Genomic DNA, 23,115 nt, shown 5'->3' on the forward strand with positions numbered 1-23,115 from the left:
AAACTGCATGGATGTCTGAGCAGGCTGTTCTCCTGTGCTTGTAGAAGAAGGTATCAGGAATCACAGTGGAAATGGGCAGCAGGACTCAGCAAAGGGCTCTGCTTTGCTAGACGTGAAGTTTGTTGGTCTCTGTGCATCCTTGTAGAGCTGAGGCCCATTTGTTTCTTCTTTCTGTATTTACACCTTCCGCTTTTAATATAAAGCAGGTTTAAATATTTTAAGACTTGTTTAAGGCTCGCTTAATAATGAATGCATTTCAATATTTTAAAGCAGCTGCCTTTTATAAATACCTTTTTATTTTCTATCATTCGATATAAATATTTGATGTTTGGGAGGTGTATTTTAACGCACAAAAGCTTCTGAAATACAAACTGTTGGCTAATAATAATAATACTAATAATAATAATGGTAATGGCTACCTTCATGTATATAAACCCATATGGAGAGGTCCAAACAATACAGCACCTTTTCTGCATTGGAAGTACTCTGTGCTTTCCTATAGGAGCAAAGCCAGGCGATGTGATGATGTTAGATGTGAATGCAGCTGCTGTGGTTGCTGAGACAAATGAGGAGCGTGGAAATACATGGGCACCAAAGTTGGCTCATGATTTTCTTAAAGCTGCTCTGAGCTGTGTGAAAAACATCATGCAATATCCCTTCCTCCTCCCTGCAAGGGTTGGTCATAAGTAAGTAAGAATCTCACTGATGGGAAGTGAGACTGGCTTGGAAAAGAACCATTGCTCAGTTATCCTCGTGCAGTCCAGGCACAGTAAGTGTGTGCAGAACAGCCCCAAATACAGAAGGAACATCAGGAAACTGACTTGAATGGAAGAATTGAGTCTGGTGGGCATCTGAAGACTGAGATGTATGTGTAAATGCAGGTAGGGTTGTAGTGTATATGGAAACTATGGGAAGATTAGGTGTGATTTCAGTAACCAAATGCTGGAAGGTCCATCTTCAGATTCCCAGCTGGGTTCTGAACAGTCTGTTGAGAACAGAGACCTGCATCATCGTGCTTCCAATGGCAATTCTTGAGAGGAAGAGATGTATTTCTTTGGCTACTGACCAGCAATGAGAGCAGACTCCATATGAAACGCTGCCAGAAATGGTGCTTTCAAATTCAAGTTGCTGTTGTGCAGACATTTGTTGTCTGGACAGTGAAAGTGGCTTTGCTATTCTCGGGTACTTGGTGGCATTATGACTTGATGACAGATGATGCAAACCGAGCCTAAATGGCTGGTTGTATCCCACTTCACCTCTCAGCTTTGCTTCCTATGGTGCGTATTTACTCTAGAAATGAGTTGGCTTCCCAGACTGGCTCATTCTTCATCTCTCTGATAATGGTGTGTTACCAAAAGTGTATTTCACTTGTATCCCTCAGAACCGTCTTTGCAGTAGGACTGTGGTGCTCAGTGTCTCAGTGAGACTGATTTTCCCAGGACAGTGAGGTGTGGATTCTTTAGAGCTTTGCTTTTGCAGTTGACTTTTCTCAATGTGCCGCCATGACAAAGTTTGTAAGGAGGAGAGTTGGTTTTGTATGAAACAATATCCCGGGCTGTATCCTATAGGGCCCTCATAACGCAAGATGAAGTTATCACCTCAGTAAATAGTGTCATATATACAGAGGCAGCCCCAGGCCTTTCTCATGACTCATCCTCTCTTTGTCTTCTGTTCCAGAGTCGACAACTGGAATCGGAAACTGGAACGACTGAAGAGCACAGCCTCAACAAGGAGGCTCGGAAATGGGCAACCCGCGTGGCCCGCGAGCACAAAAACATCATCCACAGCCAGCGGGTACGTTGGGGAACACTGCACATTTCACTTCTTGCAGCTGTATGAAAGAAGAGCTGCTGCTTCCAGCACCAAGGAGTTATTTGTATGGGATGTCACTCCAGGCAATCTGCCTTTTTCATCTTATCTTGTCTCGGTACTACCAGCTTTACAGCTGCTCAGCTTTTATAGCTTGTCAGTGTGTTTTGTTACTCCCGTATAAATCTGAAGTTACTGCTTCTCTTTTGCTGCAAAGAACCGAGGGATGCATTTCATCTGCCTTGTGTGGAGCCAAGGCGGTTTTGGGATGCAGCTGAGACTGCCTGGGAGTGAGAATAAAGTTTGGAGAAGTGCAGCCTTTTGTGGGTCAGAATGGTTCTGAAATGTCTGTGGCTCTCATGCTCCTGTCTGGGAATCTTAGAATGACAGAACGACCTGGGTTGCAAAGGCCCACAGTGCTCATCCAGCTCCAACCCCCTGCTGTGTGCAGGGTCGCCAACCAGCAGCCCAGGCTGCCCAGAGCCACATCCAGTCTGGCCTTCCCTATGTCTGTGTCCATAAAGGCAGGAAGCTCCAGCCTGCATTCAGTGATTCTCCTGCACACACACAGCTCCTGCAAACACAGCAAACCTTTTTTGGCTCCCGTTGCCTCAGGGCTGTCACGGTGCTGGTGACTTTTCACTTCCCATTTCAGCTGCTCTTTTAAACCTGACATAAGCAAGGACCAACGTGTCTGACTTAGATATGCAAATACCAGCATGCAGACGAGTGGGTTCATAGCACAGCATCTTCTTTTCTTTGAGGTGTTGAAGTGTTCTCCTAAGTAAACTTCCATTTGAAATGCTGTGCTTTTCAGTGGTGCTGTGTCTTGCTCATCATTGTGTAGCCTGCGATGGACTGCTGTCCATTGGCCTTGTCAGGCCAACCACTGCTGTGAATGGCTGTGGATCTAACATAATATTCCTTCCCCCCCCTTCTGGTGCACGTTCCTGTTTCTGGCAGACACTTGAAGAGCTGGAGTGCCACGGGCCTGTGATGTCTGAACAAACCCGAGTGGAACTGGAGCAGAAAATAGATGAAGCCAGAGAGAGCATTCGCAAGGCTGAGGTAAGACAACCATCATTGGACACCTCCGTTGCTGAACGTGGAATGGTTTGTGCTGCTGCTGTTTAATTCTAGGTGTGGAAATGTGAGCATCCAAAATGGGGGTGGACCCTATATGCAGGGTCACCAACCAGCAACCCAGGCTGCCCAGAGCCACATCCAGCCTGGCCTTGAATGCCTGCAGGGATGGGGCATCCACAGCCTCCTTGGGCAGCCTATGGTTTTGGATACACATATCTGTAGTGTCAGTGGGAAAGTACTTCAAGGGCTCTTTGTAACTCCTTGTACCTCCTCTCTGAGGCACTCATGAAAAGGCTGCAGTGGATTGTGAGGCCTTTTGGGGGCTGTGTCAGGCTCTTGGCTTTGTGTTTGACTAAGTTTGGCTGTTGAAGCTGCCTGTCTGCGTGGCCGCAGGAGCTACTGCAAGCAAGAGGAAACGATCTATTCATTTACAGCCGAGCACGTTGCATAATTAAAACTGTACAGCAAACGCAGTTATTTCAGTTAAGTGCTTCTCGTAGATAATCAGAGTAGCTGGTGTAATTAGGACTGTGATTTCCAGCTCAAGAGGTTTGAAAATGCAGAGTGAAAATATTCCACCTGCTGATAGGCTGAATGTTCACCTCTTTGCTAAAGCAAACTCACTTCTCTGAGCGGAAAGTGTTCTGAAATGCAGTTGTCCTTCATTCTGAGTAATGCATTTCCAACAGACTTTGCTCCAGAGTGATTCAGTGTGCGTGTGGTTAATGATTAAGTACGCGAGGACAGAGAGAGCATGGGAATGAAAGATAAAAACAGCAGCAGAAACTGAATTGGGATAAGAAGTTGCAGAGGAAGTTCTTGCCCAGGAACAGCTAGAAGTGCTTGCAAATCCCGAGTAGGCATCATTACAGGGAATCTCTGGGCAGCTGTTCCAGCACCTCACCACTCTCTGTAAACAACTTCCCCCTGACATCCAACCTCCATCTGCCCTCCTTCAACTCCAAACCATTTCCCTTGTCCTGCTGTTATCTTCCCTTTCACAGAGCTGACTCCCCTCCTGTCTGTAGGCTCCCTTCAGGTCCTGGCAGGCTGCACTGAGCTCACCCCGCAGCCTTCTCTTCTCCATGCTGAACAAGCCCAGCTCCCTCAGCCTGTCTTTGTATGGGAGGTGCTGCAGCCCTCTGAGCATCTTTGTGGCCTCCTCTGCACCCTTCTCACTATAGCTGAGAATAGACAGAAAGTGCCGAGAAGCCGAAGGTTTGTATAAGAGAAATGAGGAGTGAGATCAGCAGTAACGCCAGCAGCATTCAGTAGGAAGGAGTGGTCTTAACCAAAAGTGGAAGGAGGGACAGAGCGCGGCTGGGAGGCACAGTGGGCAGGAAGCACCCTGCCGGGAAGGTGAGTCAGTAAGGCAGCAAAGAAGGGAGAAAATAGCTCACAGTCCTCACATCTAACAAGAGCAAATGCAGAGTGATGGATGCACTCCTTGTTAGCAGCGTTAGGAAGAGGTAGAGATGGTGATTGTTCTTCTGTGAGATATGTTTCACAGTGTTTGGTGTGGGGCATCCACAGCCTCCTTGGGCAACCTGTTCCAGTGCGTCACCACCCTCTGGGGGAAAAACTTCCTCCTCAGATCCAACCTAAGCCTCCCCTGTCTCACTTTAAAGCCATTCCCCCATCACTGTCCACCCTCTTCGTGTTGTGTGTTACTATGTACTGCAGTTCCTCACTCCAGAGGCATTCTCCCACCTCTGGTTTTTTTTCCCTCATGAAATGTATTTTCCTTCCGAAGCAGCGTTTCTATAGGATCATAGAACCACAGAATGGTTGGAGTTGGAAGGGACTCTTAAAGACCTTTGGGTCCCACTGCCCACAGTGCACAGAGACACCCACAGCTTTGTCTCACAAGCACTGGGGATGCTGGAGTGGACACATTTTGAAGCAAAGAGATACAGTAAAAGTGTGCATCCGATGGAGACATCTTGAAGAAACCTGGTTCCTGTTGGCTTTTTGGAGGTCGGCACATTCACAGCTCGGCAGGTTGTTTTTGATCTTGCTCTCCATGTGATGGAAGGCGTTTTTCTTTGTGATCTCTCATGGAACACCCTCCTTGATTAAAAACTGGGGAAAATATGACTTTTTCTTGCATGCTCTTATCCAACTGATAGATGGTAGACGATAGGTGATACGTCTTGGAGACACCCAAGGTCAGTGTTGTGAGCACCTGGTGGAGCTGTGGTGCCCATTGCTGGCAGTGGGACCCAGTGGTTTTGAGAGGTCCCTTCCAACTCCAACCATTGTGTGGTTCTCTGATACTCAATGGCTGTAACTGATAACCGTAGCACATACTTTCTTTATTGCTCTTAAGGTGACAAGGGTTTGGTTTGGTTTGTTCTGCTCGGTTCTTATACAGTAAATGTGTGAATATGTCCGATAACACCTCTGGCCTTGGCAAAAGGGTAGAATTTGGTGCAATTAATGCTGTAGCATGGAGTCTAGATTTGGAGGAGCTCCATCTTTGTCAGAACAGCTTTTAACTTCTGATTCGTATGGGTGGATTCCAAGAAAGACAAGCACTGGGAGCAGAGCTGTGCATCTCCACTGGATGTGGCACAGTTTGAGCATCATCTGGAGAGCAGGTGGGCACCTTAAAGACTCACTGATTTAGGAAGATAAATTGTGTGGCTTCTTTGCTCTCAATCAACCAACTGAATTAACTGAACTGAACTCCTGGACTTCTGTTTGCTGTGCCTGTTGGTTCAGGCAGTTTGATAGCTCTCATTTGCTTCCCAATTTGCCACTATTTGAGACATTAGAGATATAACTGTATTCAATACACTGTACATACACATACCGTCTACACTGACCTGTCCTGCAGGAATAAGGAAGAGTTGAAGCTGACCCTTTGGCTTCCATAACTGTTTCTTCAACCCACATCCCAGGCGCTGAGGTGAAGTTACTACAATCCTGTTCCTCTCAGATCTCTCTCACACTGATGGCCTCGGCACTTTGCTTGCCTGGTGTGAGTAAGTGCAGTTGGTCTTAGGGCTGAAATATTTGTTGTCAGTGACGATGGGAGATATCCCATCTGTGCTGAGGTCTTCTCTCTAGGAAGGTCCCGGGGACTCCGCAGCAATTAATCCAGTTTCCACTTAATTACACGGGGATGCATCTTGTCTCGTAATTAGGATATCTACGACCCTCAAGAGAGTGTTTGTAGCAGATAGCATTTGATTAAGGCTCATTACGGCGCCGTTGACTTCGTTTGATTAGTTCAGAAGCTTAGGTTCGTTTCTAATTGTGGACAGAGGGCTGCTGTCGTCTCCCCTCATAGATGGCAATGAATATTTCTGCCTGTGCTCTGATAACAGTGGTTTTGCTGGCTGTGCTCCTGTTCTATCTGAGGATCTCATCTGTTCACCGTGTGCTGTGTATCTTCTCCTACGTCTCTCTTTGACCTTTCTCTGCTCATAGGAAATGGGAGAAATTCTCACTCCGTATGCTTCACCGGAAAGATGGAAGGGAGCAAGGTTAGCAACAGGAAAAGAAGCTCCATTTGTGAAATGTCACTTACTGCCACCTCCGGCTCTGCCCAGGAAACATATGTTTGGGAAGGCTGTGCTGGGTAAGCAGATTGCTCTCCCGGCGTGAGATGAGCACTGCATGATGCTGAGCTGGGCAGATCTGAACCACGGCTGCTCCCGACATCCCTGGGTTGGGAATGCTGGCCTTGCAAATGTATGGCACAATATGGTTGTAAAGATCCCTGGATGCCCCAGGTCTGTTTCCTCTACACAGCCTTCAGCCACTCTGCCCCACGCCTGTAGTGCTGCCTGGGCTTGTTGTGGCCAAAGCACAGGATCCAGCACTGGGCCTTGTTGAACTTCATCCCATTGGCTTCAGCCCAGCTGTCCAGACTGTCCAGGTCCTTCTGTGGGGCCTTCCTACCCCCAGACAGATCCACACTTCCCCCCAGCTTGGCGTCACCCACCTGCAGATGTAGTAAGGGTGCACTCAATGTCCTCATCCAGGTCATCATTAAAGACACTGAACAGGACAAGCCTCAGTACCAACCCCTGGGGAGCACCACTGTGACTGACCACTAGCTGGATTTAACTCCATTCACCACCACTCTCTGGACCTAGCCCTCATCCAGCTCCTTACTCAGCACAGTGTCCCAGCCACGGGCTGAGCTTCTGCAGGAGAATACTGTTGGAGACAGTGCCAAAGGCTTTGCTGAAGGCAAGGTAGTCCAACAGCCTTTGCCTCATCCACCAGGCAAGCCACTGGATCCTAGAAGGAGATCAGGTTGGCCAAGATGAGGAATAACTGCCATAGGACTCCAACTCAGAGAGACCTGCTTGGTACCAGGATCAGAGATCAGTCCAGGCTCTGAGGACATCCATATCCACATTGCTTGTTTCCTGTGTGCTCGAGCACGAGGTGTGCATTGGAAGCTCCCTCTGTTCCTCTGCTTAAGGGAAGTCTCTGAATCTTCTAACTAGGAAAAATATTCTGGTAGACATAGCAGGAATGCAGAGAAAGATGATAAAGGTTGATGAGCACACAGTTTATATGCACACTATGACTTACTTTGGGTGGTTTCCATTCAGCCCAGCTACCTGGAAACGACTTTGTGACCCCAACAAAATCCAGGCAGGATAGCGAGGGGTCTTGCTCATTGGTCACGGTGTTATTCTGCCTCTTGAAAAGTGATGGAAAACAAAGCAACTTCACTTCTAGGAGGCTCCATTCAAAGCTGAGCCAACAGTCACAAAGCAGAGTGTTTCAAGGACTGCGTTCCATCGGCTTGGCTGGATTTCTGTGTTTGCTTGTTACCCTGACGGTTTCATAACCCATTCAAAGGACTTGTAACCAAGGTGTCTGTGGGATGTAAAGAGCACTCGGTTCCTTATGGCCCCTTTTCTTTCTGGGTGTAGAAAAGAGCAATGTGGGAATATATTCTTGCTGGGTTTGGTTGCCATGAGTTCCAGTTGTTTATCTTCATCTCGTGCGAGCTGTAGGTTTAAAGACCTTTTCTTAATTAAGACTGGAGCAGTAAATAAACAAAGCTCCGCTTCCATGTAGAGCAAACATAGGTATGCGAGAAACAGATAACAATATTGGGATTTCTTGAAGCTTTTTGTTCCTTTCATCTCCCTATAACGTGCCATCGGCTGAGGAGAGCAGAGAGAAGTGGGAACCACCTAAACCCTGTTTGTAAGCTTTGCGGGTGGCTGACAGTTCTAAATGAACATCATGAAATTCCAGACCTCAGCTATTAAATAATAATTGGTAAACAGCAACAGTAAATAACCTCACTATTAAGTAGGAAAATATCTCTCCTGCAGTGAGGCTTAATGACAATGCAATCTGGGCAGCGTCCAGCTCTTGCAGTGAGTGCTGGGTTTCAGCATTCCAGTGCTTTTGGAGCACAGCTGCCTTCCTGGAGACACTTTGTGTTGTGGGGAATGTCGACGCTCGCTTGGTTAAACATATTTTCAAGTCTGCAAGTTCCTGTTGGCGGAGGTCAGTCAGTCCTTGGTGATTTTCTGTAGGCACCCCCTGTCTTTCAGTGCTGGTCTGTGGCTTTATGGCTCCATTCCCATGCCAAAACCAAAAGGGAAGATGGAGCAAGCTGTGCCCTTTGTATGAGGTGGATCCTTGCATGGTGGGGTTAGCTCCAGCTTCTGGCATCATCATCATCATTGTAGTTTGCCCCAGCCAGTTTGAGCACAGTGATGTGTGAATGAAGTGCTCGTGTCTTTAAATATGCAGCTGTTCCTGCACAAGGAGCAGAATAAGGTTATATCACCGTCTGGCTTTATTTTAACTATATACACATAGGTAGGAAGCTTGTTAGCCCTGGTCTACCAGTACAATCATTTAGGGAGGTAAAAAATGCATGCATTTGCTTGTAAATAGTGTTATACATCTTTCAAGTGCAGACCTGACCTCACACTTAAAGCACTTTTATGGTTTGTCTGCGATGGAATGGAACTCAAAACATTTGTGGTTTGGAACGAGCTTTTGTTGAATATTAAGTGTACTGTGTGTAAATAGAGGGAGGGAGCTCAACTGCATTTACTGCATACCTTGACTTCAAACTCTTAGCAAGTACAGCCAAGGAGCTTGGAGCAGCTTGTTTATTTTAGCTAACAAGTTGGTACAAACAACGTGGTTTACAGCAGGCTGAGAGCTAATAGGAGATACAAATGTTTACAGCATGCCTAGACTAATGTTTGTTGCGTAACTTGAGCTAATTGGAAATTGCATAACAAGGTAAAACAGCGTAACAGGCAGGATGAGCGGTTCTGCGCAACGTGTGCTGAGGGCACACAAAAAGTCCTCACGCCATTGCACAGAACCAGAACATAAAGACAAACTGGGAGTGGCTACTTTGCTTCAGGATGATATCCAGCCATCATTCGCCCGTTTTCCATCTGTACATTCATTCATCTGTACATCCATCCATCCATTGTCCATCCATCCATCCGTCCACCCATCCATCCATTTATCCATCCATTTATCCATCCATTTATCCATCCATCCATCCATCCATCCATCCATCCATCCATCCATCCACCCATCCATTTATCCATCCATTTATCCATCCATCCATCCATCCATCCATCCATCCATCCATCCATCCATCCATCCGTCCATCCATCCATTCATCCATTTATCCATCCATCCATCCATTTATCCATCCATCCATCCATCCATCCATCCATCCATCCATCCATCCATCCATCCATCCGTCCATCCATCCATCCATCCATTTATCCATCCATCCATCCATCCATCCATCCATCCATCCATCCATCCGTCCATCCATCCATCCATCCATTTATCCATCCATCCATCCATCCATCCATCCATCCATTTATCCACTCGTCCATCCATCTATTTACCCAACCATCCATCTATCCATCCATCCATCCATCCATCCATCCATCCATCCATCCATCCATCCATCCATCCATCTATCCATTTATCCATCCATCCATCCATCCATCCATCCATCCATCCATCCATCCATCCATCCATCCATCCATCCATTTATCCATCCGTCCATCCATCTATTTACCCAACCATCCATCTATCCATCCATCCATTTATCCATCCATCCATCCATTTATCCATCCGTCCATCCATCCATCTGTCCATCCATTTATTCATCCATCCATCCATTTATCCATCCATTTACCCATCCATCCATCCATCCATCCATCCATCCATCCATCCACCCACCCACCCACCCATCCATCCATCCATCCATCCATCCATCCATCCATCCATCCATCCACCCACCCACCCACCCATCCATCCATTTATCCATCCATTCACCCACCCATCCATCCTTCCAACCATAGAATCATAGAATCACAAGGTTGGAAAGTACCTAAAAGAAAGGTCCAACCATCCTCCCTTTACCCTACCTACAGCAGACCCTTAACCCATATCTCCTAGCTCCCTATCCAGACGCTTCTTGAACACTGCCTTGGATGGCGACACCACCACCTCCCTGGGCAGCCATTGCAGTGCCTGACCACTCTCTGAGAGGAAAAGTTCCTTCTTACATCCAGTCTAAACCTTATCTGATACAACTTGTGGCCATTTCCTCGAGTCCTGTTTGTTGCCTGGCAGAGAATGGCTGGAGAGCAGCCCTGAGGAGAGGGATTCGGGGCTGTCGATGGATGGGAGACTCACTGTGAGCCAGCAGTGTGCGCTGGCAGCCCAGAAGGCCAGCGGTGTCCTGGGCTGCATCAAGAGAAGGGTGAGCAGCAGGGACAGGGAGGTGATTCTGCCCTCTGCTCTGCTCTTGTGAGAGCCCACCTGCAGCACTGCGTCCAGTTCTGGGGCCCCCAACACGAGAAGGACGTGGAGCTGTTGGAGAGGGTCCATTGGAGGGCCCTGAAATGATCAGAGGGCTGCAGCACCTCCACTATGGGGACAGGCTGAGAGAGCCGGGGCTGTGCAGGATGGAGAAGAGAAGGATCCAAGGAGAAGTTATAGTGACCTGGAGCCTGGGCTATGGGAGGTGTCCCTGCCTACAGCAAGGCTTGGGACTGGCTGAGCTGCAAGGTCCCTCCCAACCCAAACCGTTCTGTCACCCCACGGTTCTATGATACACAGAGGAGATGATGGCAATAAGGAAACCTCCCCAGCATTCCCAGTGCGGGTGTCACGAGGTGGAAGAAGCAGCGCGGGGTCAATGAATGAGAAGGTTTATTGGAAGCTGGTTCCATCAACCTTTCATTCTGCGGCAGCTGCTCGGTGCCCATCTGGGGGTGGAGGCAGGAAGGCTGAAGGTCTCGCTGGCTCCCAACCTTCCGTGCCCGGTCTCAGGTCTCGGTTCCGGCGCTTCCTTCCCTGCTGGATGCGCTGTCTCCGGTACGGCTGAACCAGGCCCAGCCATCCCTTGGAGCTTCTTGTTCCGCCCTCATCTTCAGAGCTCTGTTGGACGCAGCCCACGTGGCTCCTGGAGACGCTGCAGCCTTGAAGGCCCTGACTCCATCCCAAGGTGGGTGGCGCAGAGCTGCCTTTGTCTTCCAGACCGACCGTGTGCTGCTCTGGTTCCGTCTGAGTCCTGATGCCTGATTGCAAGACAGGGAGGAGATGAACAAGCAGCCGCCTTCAGCGGTGCTGATTCCCATCTGCAAGGCAGAGGGGAAGGAAGAAAGGAGCAGCATCCTGCCCTGCTTTGCTGTGCTGCCCTCCCCTGCACAGCACTGCTCACCAGGTTGCTGGTCTGCCAGCCATTCCCAGGGCTGAATGGGGCTGCCTGTGTCTGCAAGCATGTGCGAAAAGGGCCTCTGCAACCAGCACGTCTAGTGCCATCACCTGCAGTGGAGCCAGGGCTCAGCAAAGCACTATAAAATGTTGGGGTGAGGGCAGGGGGGTCCTGGGGGGCTGCCAGTGTCCCTAGAAAGGGAACTATCTGAAGCTGACTTATCTGTCCTGTGTGGCATGGAGACCAGATGGAGAGCTGAGGGCAGGCTCGGTCCAGCTCTGGTTCCATCTTGTGCTGATTCCCATCTGCAAGGCAGAAGGGATGGAAGAAAGGGGCAGCCTCCTGCCCTGCTTAATTGTGCTGCCCTCCCCTGCACAGCCCAGCTCACCCGGTTGCTGGTCTGCCAGCCATTCCCAGGGCTGTGTTGGGCTGCCTGTGTCCCCAAGCCGGTGTCTAAAGGGCTGCTGCACTCAGTTGTTGTGGTGGCAGCACCTGCAGTGTGGCCAGGGCTCAGCAAAGCAGCACCAAAGGTTGTTGTAGGGCAAGGGGTCCCTGGGGAGCTTCCGGGGTCCCGCAGGAGCGAGGTGGGATCTGGCTTGGGAGTGACTTATCTGTCCTGTGGGTGAGCACAGCGGCGTCTGGCCGTCCTGCCGTGTCCCTGTCCCCGTGTATGGCTGTGAGGCAGAGGAGGAGCAGCTCCCATCCATCCCCATGGCTGCTCCTGCCCGCCACAGCCCTCGCTCCCTCGGGTACTCGGCGGCGATCTCTGGCTGGCGCTGCCCTTCTGGTCAGCATTCCGGGCTGCTGTGACACCCAGCTGGCTCTGGAACGCAGCCCCCACCCGTGCTGTGCTCTTGTGACGTGGCTGTGCCAGCTGCAGGGTGGATCCTGGAGCTGCTGGCTGCCCCTGGGAACGTGGCTGTGACATAGCAGGGCTGGTGCTGCCCAGGATGGGGCTGCTGCCTTCTGCCGTGCGTGTCATAAAGAAAGACAGCAGTTGTTCTGCAGTTTTGTTGCCCTTCTCTGGACACGTTCCAGAGCCTCAATGTGTTTCTTGTAGTGAGGAACCCAAAACTGAGCACAGTGCTCAAGATGCAGCCTCACCAGAGCTGAGTACAGAGGGATGATCACCCCTCTGCTCCTGGTGGCCACACTATTTCTTATACAGACCAGGACTGGGCATACTATCGGCTCATGTTCAGCCCAGCATCAACCAACACCCCCAGGTCCCTTTCCTCTTCACAGTCATCCAGCCACTCTGCCCCAATCCTATAGTGCTGCATGGGGTTATTGTGGCCAAAGTGCAGGACCTGGGAATCCATCCATCCATCCATCCATCCATCCATCCATCCATCCATCCATCCATCCATCATCCATCCTTCCATCCATCCATCCATCCATCCATCCATCCATCCATCCATCCATCCATCCACCCATCTATCCATCCATCCATCCATCCATCCATCCATCCATCCATCCATCCATCCATCCATCCTCCATCCTTCCATCCATCCATCCTCCATCCATCCATCCTCCATCCATCCATCCATCCTTCCATCCATCCATCCATCCATCCTTCCATCCATCCATCCATCCATCCTTCCATCCATCCATCTCTAATGCTGGCTGGTATTCCTCTGGGGTGAGGGCTGCATTTAGTTGGGAGCATCTATATGGGGCAGGATCTGTGCTCATTTTCATGTGATGCCATTGAGTTCCCCATCACCTTCTCTCAAAGCACAAGTGGTTCCAAAGGGGTTTTGTTCCAGTTAACAGACAAGAGATGTTTACATGCAGAGATTGGCATCCCCAGCTTCAGCTTTTTGGTGTGACTCTTCTGTGCTAATGCTTTTGGTTTACAAGTCAATCTCTGTGCAGCAGGGAAAACATTGAGTGTTGCCCTTCTAGGACAGTGCATTGACCTAAAGGCTGCTCATATGCAGAAATGGGAACCTCTTCTGGCTGCACAGTGCTGGCCTTTCCCTAGGGAAGTGTATGCAGTGAAACCTTATACAGATACATTTCACATTATGAATGTCACTCTGTTGGCTTCTCTCCATACAGAGTGTGTGATTTGGGGCTAGGGGCGAAATGTCATCCTCAGAGACTTCTGATTCTCACCCTTCTGTTTCTGCAGATCATTAAGCTGAAAGCAGAAGCCCGTCTCGATCTCCTGAAGCAGATCGGCGTCTCCGTGGATACGTGGCTAAAAAGTGCAATGAACCAGGTGATGGAGGAGCTGGAAAATGAGCGCTGGGCCAGCCTGCCCTCAGTGACCAACAACGGCTCTGCACACCTGGTATGGCCCCATCCCCTCCCAGTACTTAAAGGGAACTTCCAAGCAGAGGGGGAGTGACTTCATACACAGTGATAAGAGAAGGGAGAGGCTTTAAAATAAAAGAGGGGAGACTGAGGTTGGATGTGAGGAGGAAGTTCTGTCTGCTACAGGAATTACATTGGGTTCAATTATTGGAGAAATACGGCGGCCACAGACAAGCAGCACTTCCACTTCAGCCTTGAAGAGCAAGCAAGCAGCAGTTAGTGTTCCAAAGGCAGCTCTTGCTGTCGTCGTGTCACAGTTTGCAGAAAAAGAACTACGGGATTCTCGTGTTGCTCTGCTCATTTCATTGTTGCTTCATTTGTTTTTGTTTGACACCTGCTTTGACTTCACGTTTTAATTTGACGAATCTCCTTGCTTTTAATAGATTAACACTGATGCAGAGAAGGAAGAAGGTGAAGAGTTTGAGGACAGCATGGATGTTTTTGATGACAGCAGTTCTAGTCCTTCTGGTACTCTTAGAAATTACCCTCTCACCTGCAAAGTCGTCTATTCCTATAAGGTTTGTGATGTATTTTTCTCTAAGATTTCTGTCTGCTTGGAGAAACGGGACGCACGTAAGAGCTGTAACCGATACACACACAAAGTGGTTGTGAGAAACGTGGATCTGTAGTGCAGAGCCCACAGTCTGTGCGGAGTTGAAGCAGAACAGCCCTGCCCGGCTCCTTGTAACACTGAGTTACAGCTTCGCTGAAATGCCACGTTGATGCTCTTTACCTCTGTTAGTGCTGCTGGGGCTGTTGTGAATCACAGCGCTTCGTTACCAAACCCAGCTACAAGCAGAGGACGGAGTAATGAGGTTAACCAAGGTAAATGGGATTCAATAGGCTGGGTTGTATCCTGGCTGATTCCATCAACCCTCTTGAGTGAAGAAAGCAGGCAGAAGAACCCTCACGTTCAAGTATGTTACATCATAAGAAAATGCCTTTATTTTCTCTTTTTCCTGTTGTGTTTTTCAGGCTTCTCAGCCAGATGAATTGACCATAGAGGAACACGAGGTATTGGAGGTGATTGAAGATGGAGATATGGAAGACTGGGTAAAGGTATCGCTTTTTCTGAGGCTGTTTTCACTCTTACTTGTTAGAACTTGGGCTGTGGGACAGAAGCTCGGAGTGCTGTAGGGTACAGCTGAGCTCCTTTGGTGTCCTTGATCTGCAGGCACGGAATAAAGCCGGCCAGGTGGGCTACGTCCCAGAGAAGTACCTGCAGTTCCCAACATCCAGCAGCCTGCTGAGCATGCTGCAGTCTCTTGCTGCACTGGACAGTCGGTCCCACACCTCCAACAATTCCACAGAGGCTGACCTGGTGTCGGGCAGCCTGAATGGAGATTCCAGTGGTGAGTGTTTGTGGAGTAGCAAATAGTGAGTTAAGCTTGTTCTTCAGTGCCTTCTGCATGTCAGATTTGGATGTGAGAATTTTCTCACGTTTAACCTTTGTCCAAGTACAACTATTCTTAATAACCATCCCTCTAATTGCAAGAATCGGTGTAATAATTAACTTGTCCCAGCCAGTTGTGATGAACGTTAACTAAGATCAGAGAAAACGAAACGAATTGGACTCAGCAGTTTGGTGTGTCGCACTCGTTGATGCTGATTAACCTTCCTGGTTTTTTCTTCCCATTCCTCAGTGTGTTTTGTGAAAGCACTTTACGACTACGAGGGGCAGACAGATGACGAGCTGTCCTTCCCGGAAGGAGCCATCATCCGCATCTTGAACAAGGAGAATCAGGATGACGATGGCTTTTGGGAAGGAGAATTCAATGGGCGGGTCGGGGTGTTCCCATCAGTGTTAGTCGAAGAACTGACAGCCTCAGAAAATGGAGAGACTCAGTGGATTGGAGATACTCAGGTATGTGAGGATGCGGGGTGTTTGTTGGGGCATTTTCATGTGAGAAATCCATCCCTTTCCACTCCTTGATGAACATTGGCAACCTGGACCTTTTCTTTAGGCTGTTCATGTACGATATGTTATGAAAATGTGATACAGGTATCAACCAGTGTGGGAGATTTTGCAAGGCTGGGAAGATCTATGATCTTCTTCTATGATCTGCTGCTTCTTCAGCAGATAAGAAGCAACCAATTAAAGAGAAGATGAAAAACAAAGAGTGCTTACCTTTCAGCTTCTTACCCAGCCTAATAATTAGCAACCGATGTGTTTGGGCAAATGAAACACGTTTGTGAATAAAAGGAAAGTATTCGAGTAGAAAGGAAATGAGCCAAGGAGAAAATTCAGTCTGATCCTTGTAATGAATTCACAGCACAGACTGAGACATCAAACAGAGCACGGCAAAAAGAGAACTGTGGAGCTCCCACAGCCCTAACGCAGTTACGGTTTGCCATTTGATTTAGGGTTAAGGATTAAAGGTCACCCTTTTGGGTTAGGGTTATGGGTTACCCCTTTGGGGTAGTTACTCATTTGGGTTAGAGTTAAGGGTTACCCATTTGGGTTAGGGTTAAAGGGTTACCATTTAAGTTAGTGTTAAGGGTTACCCTTTGGGGTTAGAGTTAAGAGTTGCCATTTTGCGTTTCCTTCCCAAATGGACCCTGGCACTTCTAACTGATAGTTTTTCTCTAGACAAAAGTTCCAGGCATACTATTGCCTCAGAGGGCTTCCATGCCTTGGTATGTGTTAGGAGCTGGGCTTTCAGCAGCTTCTCTCTCCATTACCAGGTGTCCCCCACCCCGAAGCCGAATCACAACCTTCCACCGCTGCCGCTGTATGACCAGCCTCCCACCAGCCCCTTCCACAGCCCGGATAAAAGAGGCTCCCAGTACTTCCCCAGGTCACCATCGACTAACGGTGAGTGTTGTGATAGTGAAAGAAGCTGGGCTGCAGTAGGAAGGGCAGCCAGCAGACTGGAGGTGATCCTTCCCCTCTGCTCAGGACCTCCTCTGCCCAGTGCTCACTTCCCAGTTGGACACACTGACATGGTGGCCAAGCCCAGCACAGGGATCTGTCATACAGAGGAAGGCTGAGAGCTGGCACTGTTCAGCCTCAGGAGGAGTCTGTGGGAGGAAGCTGATCACAGAATCATAGAGTGATAGAATGGCCTGGGTTGCAAAGGCCCACAGTGCTCATCCAGCTCCAACCCCCTGCTGTGTGCAGGGTCACCAACCAGCAGCCCAGGCTGCCCAGAGCCACATCCAGCCTGGCCTTGGATGCCTGCAGGGATGGGGCATCCACAGCCTCCTGATCTATCAGTTCATTGCAAGGGGTTGGACTGGATGACCTTTAAAGGTCCCTTCCAACTCAGACCATTTTGGGATTCTATGAAATAGATGAAAGAGTTGGAGTTGAACTCCTGAGGAGTGAAGGGACAGAAAGTAACAGGAAAAACTAAAATACTGAAAATTTCACACAAAGGTTTTGCTTTGTAGTTTTATTGCAAAGGTGGTCAAACATCAGAGCAGGTTATCCAGAAGTCTTCATCCTCAGAGATGCTCAGAACACAACAGGATGTGGTCCCAGACCGCGTGCTGTGGTGGAGCCTGCTTTGGGCTCAGCAGTTGGACAAGTCACCTTCCAGCCTCAGCCATTCTGTGGTTCAAAGCCACACTCAGAGACAAAAATGGGTCTTCTGAAGGGCACCAGTGCTGTGTAAACACTGCTTGTATTGTGATATTTACTGCTAGCGAAGAAAACTTTAAAACACTCTGCACGTTACCCCTTCAAAGTCGGCTCATGGCATCATGAGTCTGAGCAAGAGAAGAAAACATAGTGAGGAATTATCTGATCCCATTCTGGTACGAAGCCACCACCCAGCACTGATTTGCTGTTGCTTAACCCTTTCAGAAAACAGCTTCAGCTCAGAGTCCCCTGGCTTCTCGCAGCCCCCACGGCTTCCTCCCGAAACTTCCTACGGCAAACTGCGACCTGTAAGTTTCAGAACTGGGTTTTTGTTGATGCTGTGGGGTGATGCAGCCAGTTTGTGTCACCTGGGGAGGTTGGGGGGAGCACTCAGAGAGCTGCCAGTCCTGTGGCCTGGGGTACAGCACCCGCTCCTTTGGCTCTCGGTGTTCTGATGATCCCATTGTAGTAATACAGTGCCACGGAAGAACGGTGTGAGGAAAGGTCTGTCCACACCCCTTTGATAATGCTGTACACGTGTGAGAAAGCTATGGAACGCGAGAGCTGTTTGAGATAAGCAGGCACTGGAACAAAACAAAGCTGCTCTTGTTCAAACTGTAAGCCCTGGCTGGGTTTACAGGTGACCTTGAATCTTATCTCTTCCCTTTTTATCTAACCTGCCCTTCTGTATCTGCCTTTATGGTTGTAATACCTTCATGCCTCTTTTCATGGATGGTGAAATCTAACCTGGGAGGAGGATTTTACATCTCTGCTGTAGGCGTTAGTCAATAAACTTACAGCAGGCTTTGGGAGATTACTTCTGTTGTTGCCACATGTATTACTGCTGTGCAGAATGACAGAAGAGCTGGGGAACAAGAGTCAGAACAGTTTAATCGTATGATTTGTACCATTGCTTCTTTTCCAGAGGCTGAGTTCCCAGCCACACCGCGTGCTGGCTGCAGCCAGACATCATTATTTGCAGTTATATTTTGGGGTTACATTTATTTCCAGACCGCTTGATTTAAGGATTTTGAATTAAAACTACGTAAGAGTGACGTCCCCTATATTTTGTGCTGCCTTTGCTGCCCACATGGGGATGTCTTGCCAGAAAAGGAAAGGCAGCATTTCATCACTTCGGTCTTGCAAAGTCCTTCTGCTAGAATTAACTCTGGGTTAAGGATGGGCGCTTTCAAAGTCCTACACCAGACTGCATTGAGATGTAATGTTTGTATTCTCCCAGCATCTCTAATGAATGAAATTGCAGGAGAAGTTTTGTTCTGAATGAATGAATGAATGAATATTCAGGACTATATTCTGAATGTTCCAGCAGTCCGTGAGTTAGCTTTATTCACCGAGATACACGAGGCAGATACATCGCTGCATCATTAAATATTGAAGGGCAGAACAGAGCAGCTGGAAGTTATCTCGCTCCCTGGTGAAATGACTGATTCAGCTCTTTCATTTAGTAGATCTGTATTTACTCTGTGAGTGTCTTTTCAAGATGCTGCGGCAGTCGCATGTCTTAATTTTCAGTGATTTTCAGATTTCTCAGTGCTGCATTTTAAATACGTATGTTTTGAAAACATTGTGAAGCTTTCTGTGGTGTTGTGGTGTTCCTACTCACAACTCATGCTTTTCATAGCAACTCACTGCGGTGCATTCTGAAAACTTGATAGAAGTCCTCCACGAGGCACTGCTAAAGCCTGTGTTAGTGCTCCATCAGAGGCAGTGAGAAGGGTATTGATGTGGCAGAGTGTAAAAATAGCACCGGATTTCAGGTAGATACCATTGAGGTCAGCAATTGATTAAATACGAGTAAGCTGCTTGTGTTCCTCAAGGCATTCCTGCCACTGCCAGCCCATGTAGGTACAGGTGTGGTGTCCGAAGCCCACCCTGTGGCTGAGCACCACGTGGTCCATTGGTGTGGGTGGAGGGGTTGGGCTTTCCCCCCTCCTGTGTCTACCTTCTGTCCACATCGGCATCAAGTGGAGGGATGAGCGCAGGGCTGCCCCTCCGCGTGAGCTCAGAAGTGCTGGGTTTTGTGCTGCTCATGGGCTGCTTCTGGCTGTTGCAGGTGCGAGCAGCTCCGCCACCCCCAACGCAGCAGCACCACCGCCGGCCAGCAGAGAAGATTGAGGACGTGGAGATCACGCTGGTGTAGCGGTCGGACTCGTTCCATACAAGTGCTACAATCAAGACCAAACCCGGGATTTGGTCGGTCTCGTTTTTAGGCACCTTTGCATGATGAAGACTTCGAATAGAGCAAGAGATAGGGGGGATTTTCTGGGACGGTGACATGGCGGACCCCTTCCCACGGTCATGACTATTTTGTGCCTTTGTTTCGTTTTTGCTTTCTATACATCATTCTTCCTCTCTTAGCACAAACACAGGCGGGCCGAGCAGCGAGCGGAGGATCGCCACCGAGCAGGTTTCTCTCTTGGCTGAAGATGGTCATTTTTATACGGAGGCTGAGAAAGAGCCTCCTTCCGCAGCGTAGTCACAGCGCCCTTCCATCACCTGCGTTAGTACAGTATATTACTGTTGCCATAGGAATGTGTTAAAGATTGTCAATTCTTCAAGTAGCGTTACTTGTCTGATTAGGTATTAATCAGATCTAACGGAGTGAAAAAGGGAACTGAGAAATGAGCGTAAGGAGAGGCTGGCTCCTCTTTAATGCCCTCGCGGAAGGAAGAAACAGGAAAATAGTCTTATAGGTAAGGAAAAGTGATGCGGATCATACAGCGTTAATTACATTAATGCACACCTCTCCAATAATTAACAGTTAAGCGGAACTAAATGTTCTTTGTATTAATATTTATGCAGTACATTTAGTAATAGAGTATCTAATACGGAGGTGCTGAATTAGTAGCAACATCTTCTTCCATAGCATAAACCGACCGGTAGAGAAGTGAGATTTTTGTCTAGATCTGGAAACTGAGCTTCATTTTTTTTGTTTTCTTAACGGATTTTGGGGGGTTTTGTTCTTTTAAGTGTTTGGCTCACTCTTATCCCAGTTATCGCCGCGTGCTTTATTACCCAACGTTAGCAGTGTATCTCTGTCACCAAACCATCTGGCTGGAGTTAGATTACACGTCGCCTGCCTACCTGCCATATTTAGGTTCTGCATTGGACGGCCCCGTAGCCTTGTCCCAGCAGAGCCCCATAAGGAGCCTTGCACAGCTGCTGAGCTCCCTGCTGTCTGCAGACCTCCAGGCTGCTGCTGGGGCTGCGGTCCCAAATTCCTCTCTCACAGCAAATAGAGAGAGGACATCAAAATGACTTTTAAACCTCTGGAAAGGAAACTTGGTTTTGTTGTTGTTCAAAAGAAAAGGGGAGAAATGGTCAGAGGAGAGGGGAGGAGCAGACAAAAGCGGGTTGTTCTTCACCTGTGAGCAGTGAACTGTTGCTGGAAGAGCAGCACCCACCAGATGAAAGCTTCGGGCATCACAAGGCAGTCTTCCCTTCTGTGAGTTCTGTGGATGCTCTGTTACGCGTTCGCTTTCCCCTACGCCAGTAGCAGTTCTGCCTTTAGCTGAGTTCCAAGGGCTGTTCTTTGAGGCTGCATTCACAACAACCATCCAACAAGATTTCAGCTGTGGGCCCCATCTCCCAGCCTGCCCATCTCCCTCCCCAGCGGCCGCTGGGAGAAGAGGAGCTCCTCAATGGGTTCTGGAACCGCTGACTGTCCACTGCGGTCTGATTCTTTCGTACCTCTTGTCCTGTTGATCTGTTTGAGGTCTTTTTACGTGTTTATCAAACTTGTTCTTAAGTTTAAAAAAAAGAAAAAAAGAATAAAAATGTTTTTATTAAGATTTAACTGCAGAAACGTCGAAAGCTTCACAGCGCAGAAGAAAAGCAAGTCTTGCCATAGTGCCCATCTCCCACCCCTTCGGCCAGTTTTTGTCTGTGTGTCCTCCATAGGCGGACTCTCAAAATTCAGAAAAGTGTTATTTAAAGCCTCTTTTTAGTTGTATTTTAAAATATTTTCTGCAAGAGCTGCTAATTTTATTTAAAAAAAAGAAAAAAAAAAAAAAGGAGAAAAAAAAAAAAAAAGTTGTACAAATATGCCTCCTTCCAATATGATTTCTTCATACAGGGCATGTATTCGACGTCTCATCGTGTACAGTGTCAGTACACTGAAAGCATCGGTGCAAATGCTTTCTTTCTATCGGCTGTAAAAAAGTTTGTATTTATTATGTATAAAAAGTTGAATAATAAAAAAAAAGAAAAAGAAGTGGAACCAAATCCCCGGTGCTGCCCCGATACGGAGCTCGGCTGGATGTCTCTGTAGAGTCACAGAGCCAACGGGGTCGGGAAGGACCTCCAACGTCATCCAGTCCATCCATCCAGCACCCCCCAGTATTTCCCACTGCACCACGTCCTGCAGTGCTGCACCTCCACGGGTCCTGAACCTCTGCCTGGATGGGGGCGGCCTCTTTTCCTCCCGATGAGTTGTTTTTCTGGGTGTCCTTTCCTGGTTTATTACCCTTCTATGTAGAAATTGAGATCTTTTTATCCACACACTTAAAGCAATCTCGGGCGTCGCTTCGAGGTGGTATTTATACAAGGGACAAAACGATGCCAGAAATGGAGAGCCGGCAACAGAGCTCCAGTTCTCACAATCACTGCTTAATGGCCTTTATGCAATTAGGATAATTGCATTAATTGGGAGAGTGGTTGATAATAACTCTCCCGTGTGGTTGCCCCTTCCTGGTGCTGACTGGCTGTGGTGTGAGGAGCCCTTCCCATGCAGCACACACCTTGCACACCAATCCCGCTGTGCTGTGGCACTCAGTGCTATTCTCCTACTGCAGCCAGGTCTGCTCCCCTGGGTGCCCCACAGGTGGGTGCTTGTTGCATTAGGTGAAGTCTGCACAGGGCAGTTGGATGCTGTTTGAATGGCGCTTGGTGCAGGGATGCAGTGCTGCCGGCCCCAATGCACTGACGTTGGATTAATCTCCAGTCTTCCACCCCCACCTGTTATCCTCTTCCCCTGAGCTGCTGCAGCCTTTCTCTTTGAGGAATCTCTGCTTTACATCCATTCACTGTTCTCCTCCAGAAGTGCTGTCCTGCCTTGCTGCTTATCCCCAGGAAAATCTCTTCCCCCTGAAGTGCTCTATTCATGGAAGCAGTCTTTCGTGGAAGCGTTGGCTGCAGTGCAGCGAGCGATGCTGCAGGTGCTGCTGCAGTTGCCCCCGTTGTACCTCCAGCTGCAGATCCACCACACTATGTACAAACACCAGGAAGGTTTTGGAAGGACGTTTGCTGCCCGCTGCTCCGCTGCACCTGGCTGGGAGGTGAGCTGGGGGAATGCAGAGAAATTGTTCCAAAGCCAGAAGGAGAAAAGAAGGGATAAAAAGAAAGAATGATCGCTGCAGCCAGGGATGCAGCAAATGAGCCAATAAAGCATAAAGAGAGGAAAATGCTGACGTGCTCGTTGTACCAAGCAGTCTCCTGCTCGCAGTGCGACCCAGGGGGATTGGGCAACGCAGATTTGGTGGAAGGATCGCCGTAGCACAGGAACCTCTGCATTGCAGAAGCACAGATTGCATCCAGAAAACACACAGACTGCAGCGACACCAGGGAGTCGGTCAGTGGCACTGAGCTGGAACAGATG

The 23,115-nt window shown here is 48.6% G+C and overlaps 1 protein-coding gene across 2 annotated transcripts in view; it reads left to right on the forward strand.

Annotated features, from left to right (window-relative positions):
• Nucleotides 1-21,708, forward strand: part of FCHSD2 (FCH and double SH3 domains 2) — a 99,214-nt gene extending 77,506 nt beyond the window's left edge. For both annotated transcript variants that reach the window (XM_072327037.1, XM_072327036.1), the window contains 10 exons: nucleotides 1,678-1,794; nucleotides 2,773-2,877; nucleotides 13,731-13,892; nucleotides 14,299-14,433; nucleotides 14,891-14,974; nucleotides 15,090-15,267; nucleotides 15,559-15,779; nucleotides 16,601-16,730; nucleotides 17,724-17,806; nucleotides 19,573-21,708. In XM_072327037.1, the coding sequence (XP_072183138.1) occupies nucleotides 1,678-1,794; nucleotides 2,773-2,877; nucleotides 13,731-13,892; nucleotides 14,299-14,433; nucleotides 14,891-14,974; nucleotides 15,090-15,267; nucleotides 15,559-15,779; nucleotides 16,601-16,730; nucleotides 17,724-17,806; nucleotides 19,573-19,659 (1,302 nt within the window). In that variant the 3' untranslated portion in view covers nucleotides 19,660-21,708. The remainder of the gene's footprint in view (nucleotides 1-1,677; nucleotides 1,795-2,772; nucleotides 2,878-13,730; nucleotides 13,893-14,298; nucleotides 14,434-14,890; nucleotides 14,975-15,089; nucleotides 15,268-15,558; nucleotides 15,780-16,600; nucleotides 16,731-17,723; nucleotides 17,807-19,572) is intronic.
• The last annotated feature ends 1,407 nt before the right edge of the window (nucleotides 21,709-23,115 follow it).

Source organism: Excalfactoria chinensis, chromosome 1 (genome assembly GCF_039878825.1).
Source record: "Excalfactoria chinensis isolate bCotChi1 chromosome 1, bCotChi1.hap2, whole genome shotgun sequence".
Classification (NCBI taxonomy): domain Eukaryota; kingdom Metazoa; phylum Chordata; class Aves; order Galliformes; family Phasianidae; genus Excalfactoria; species Excalfactoria chinensis.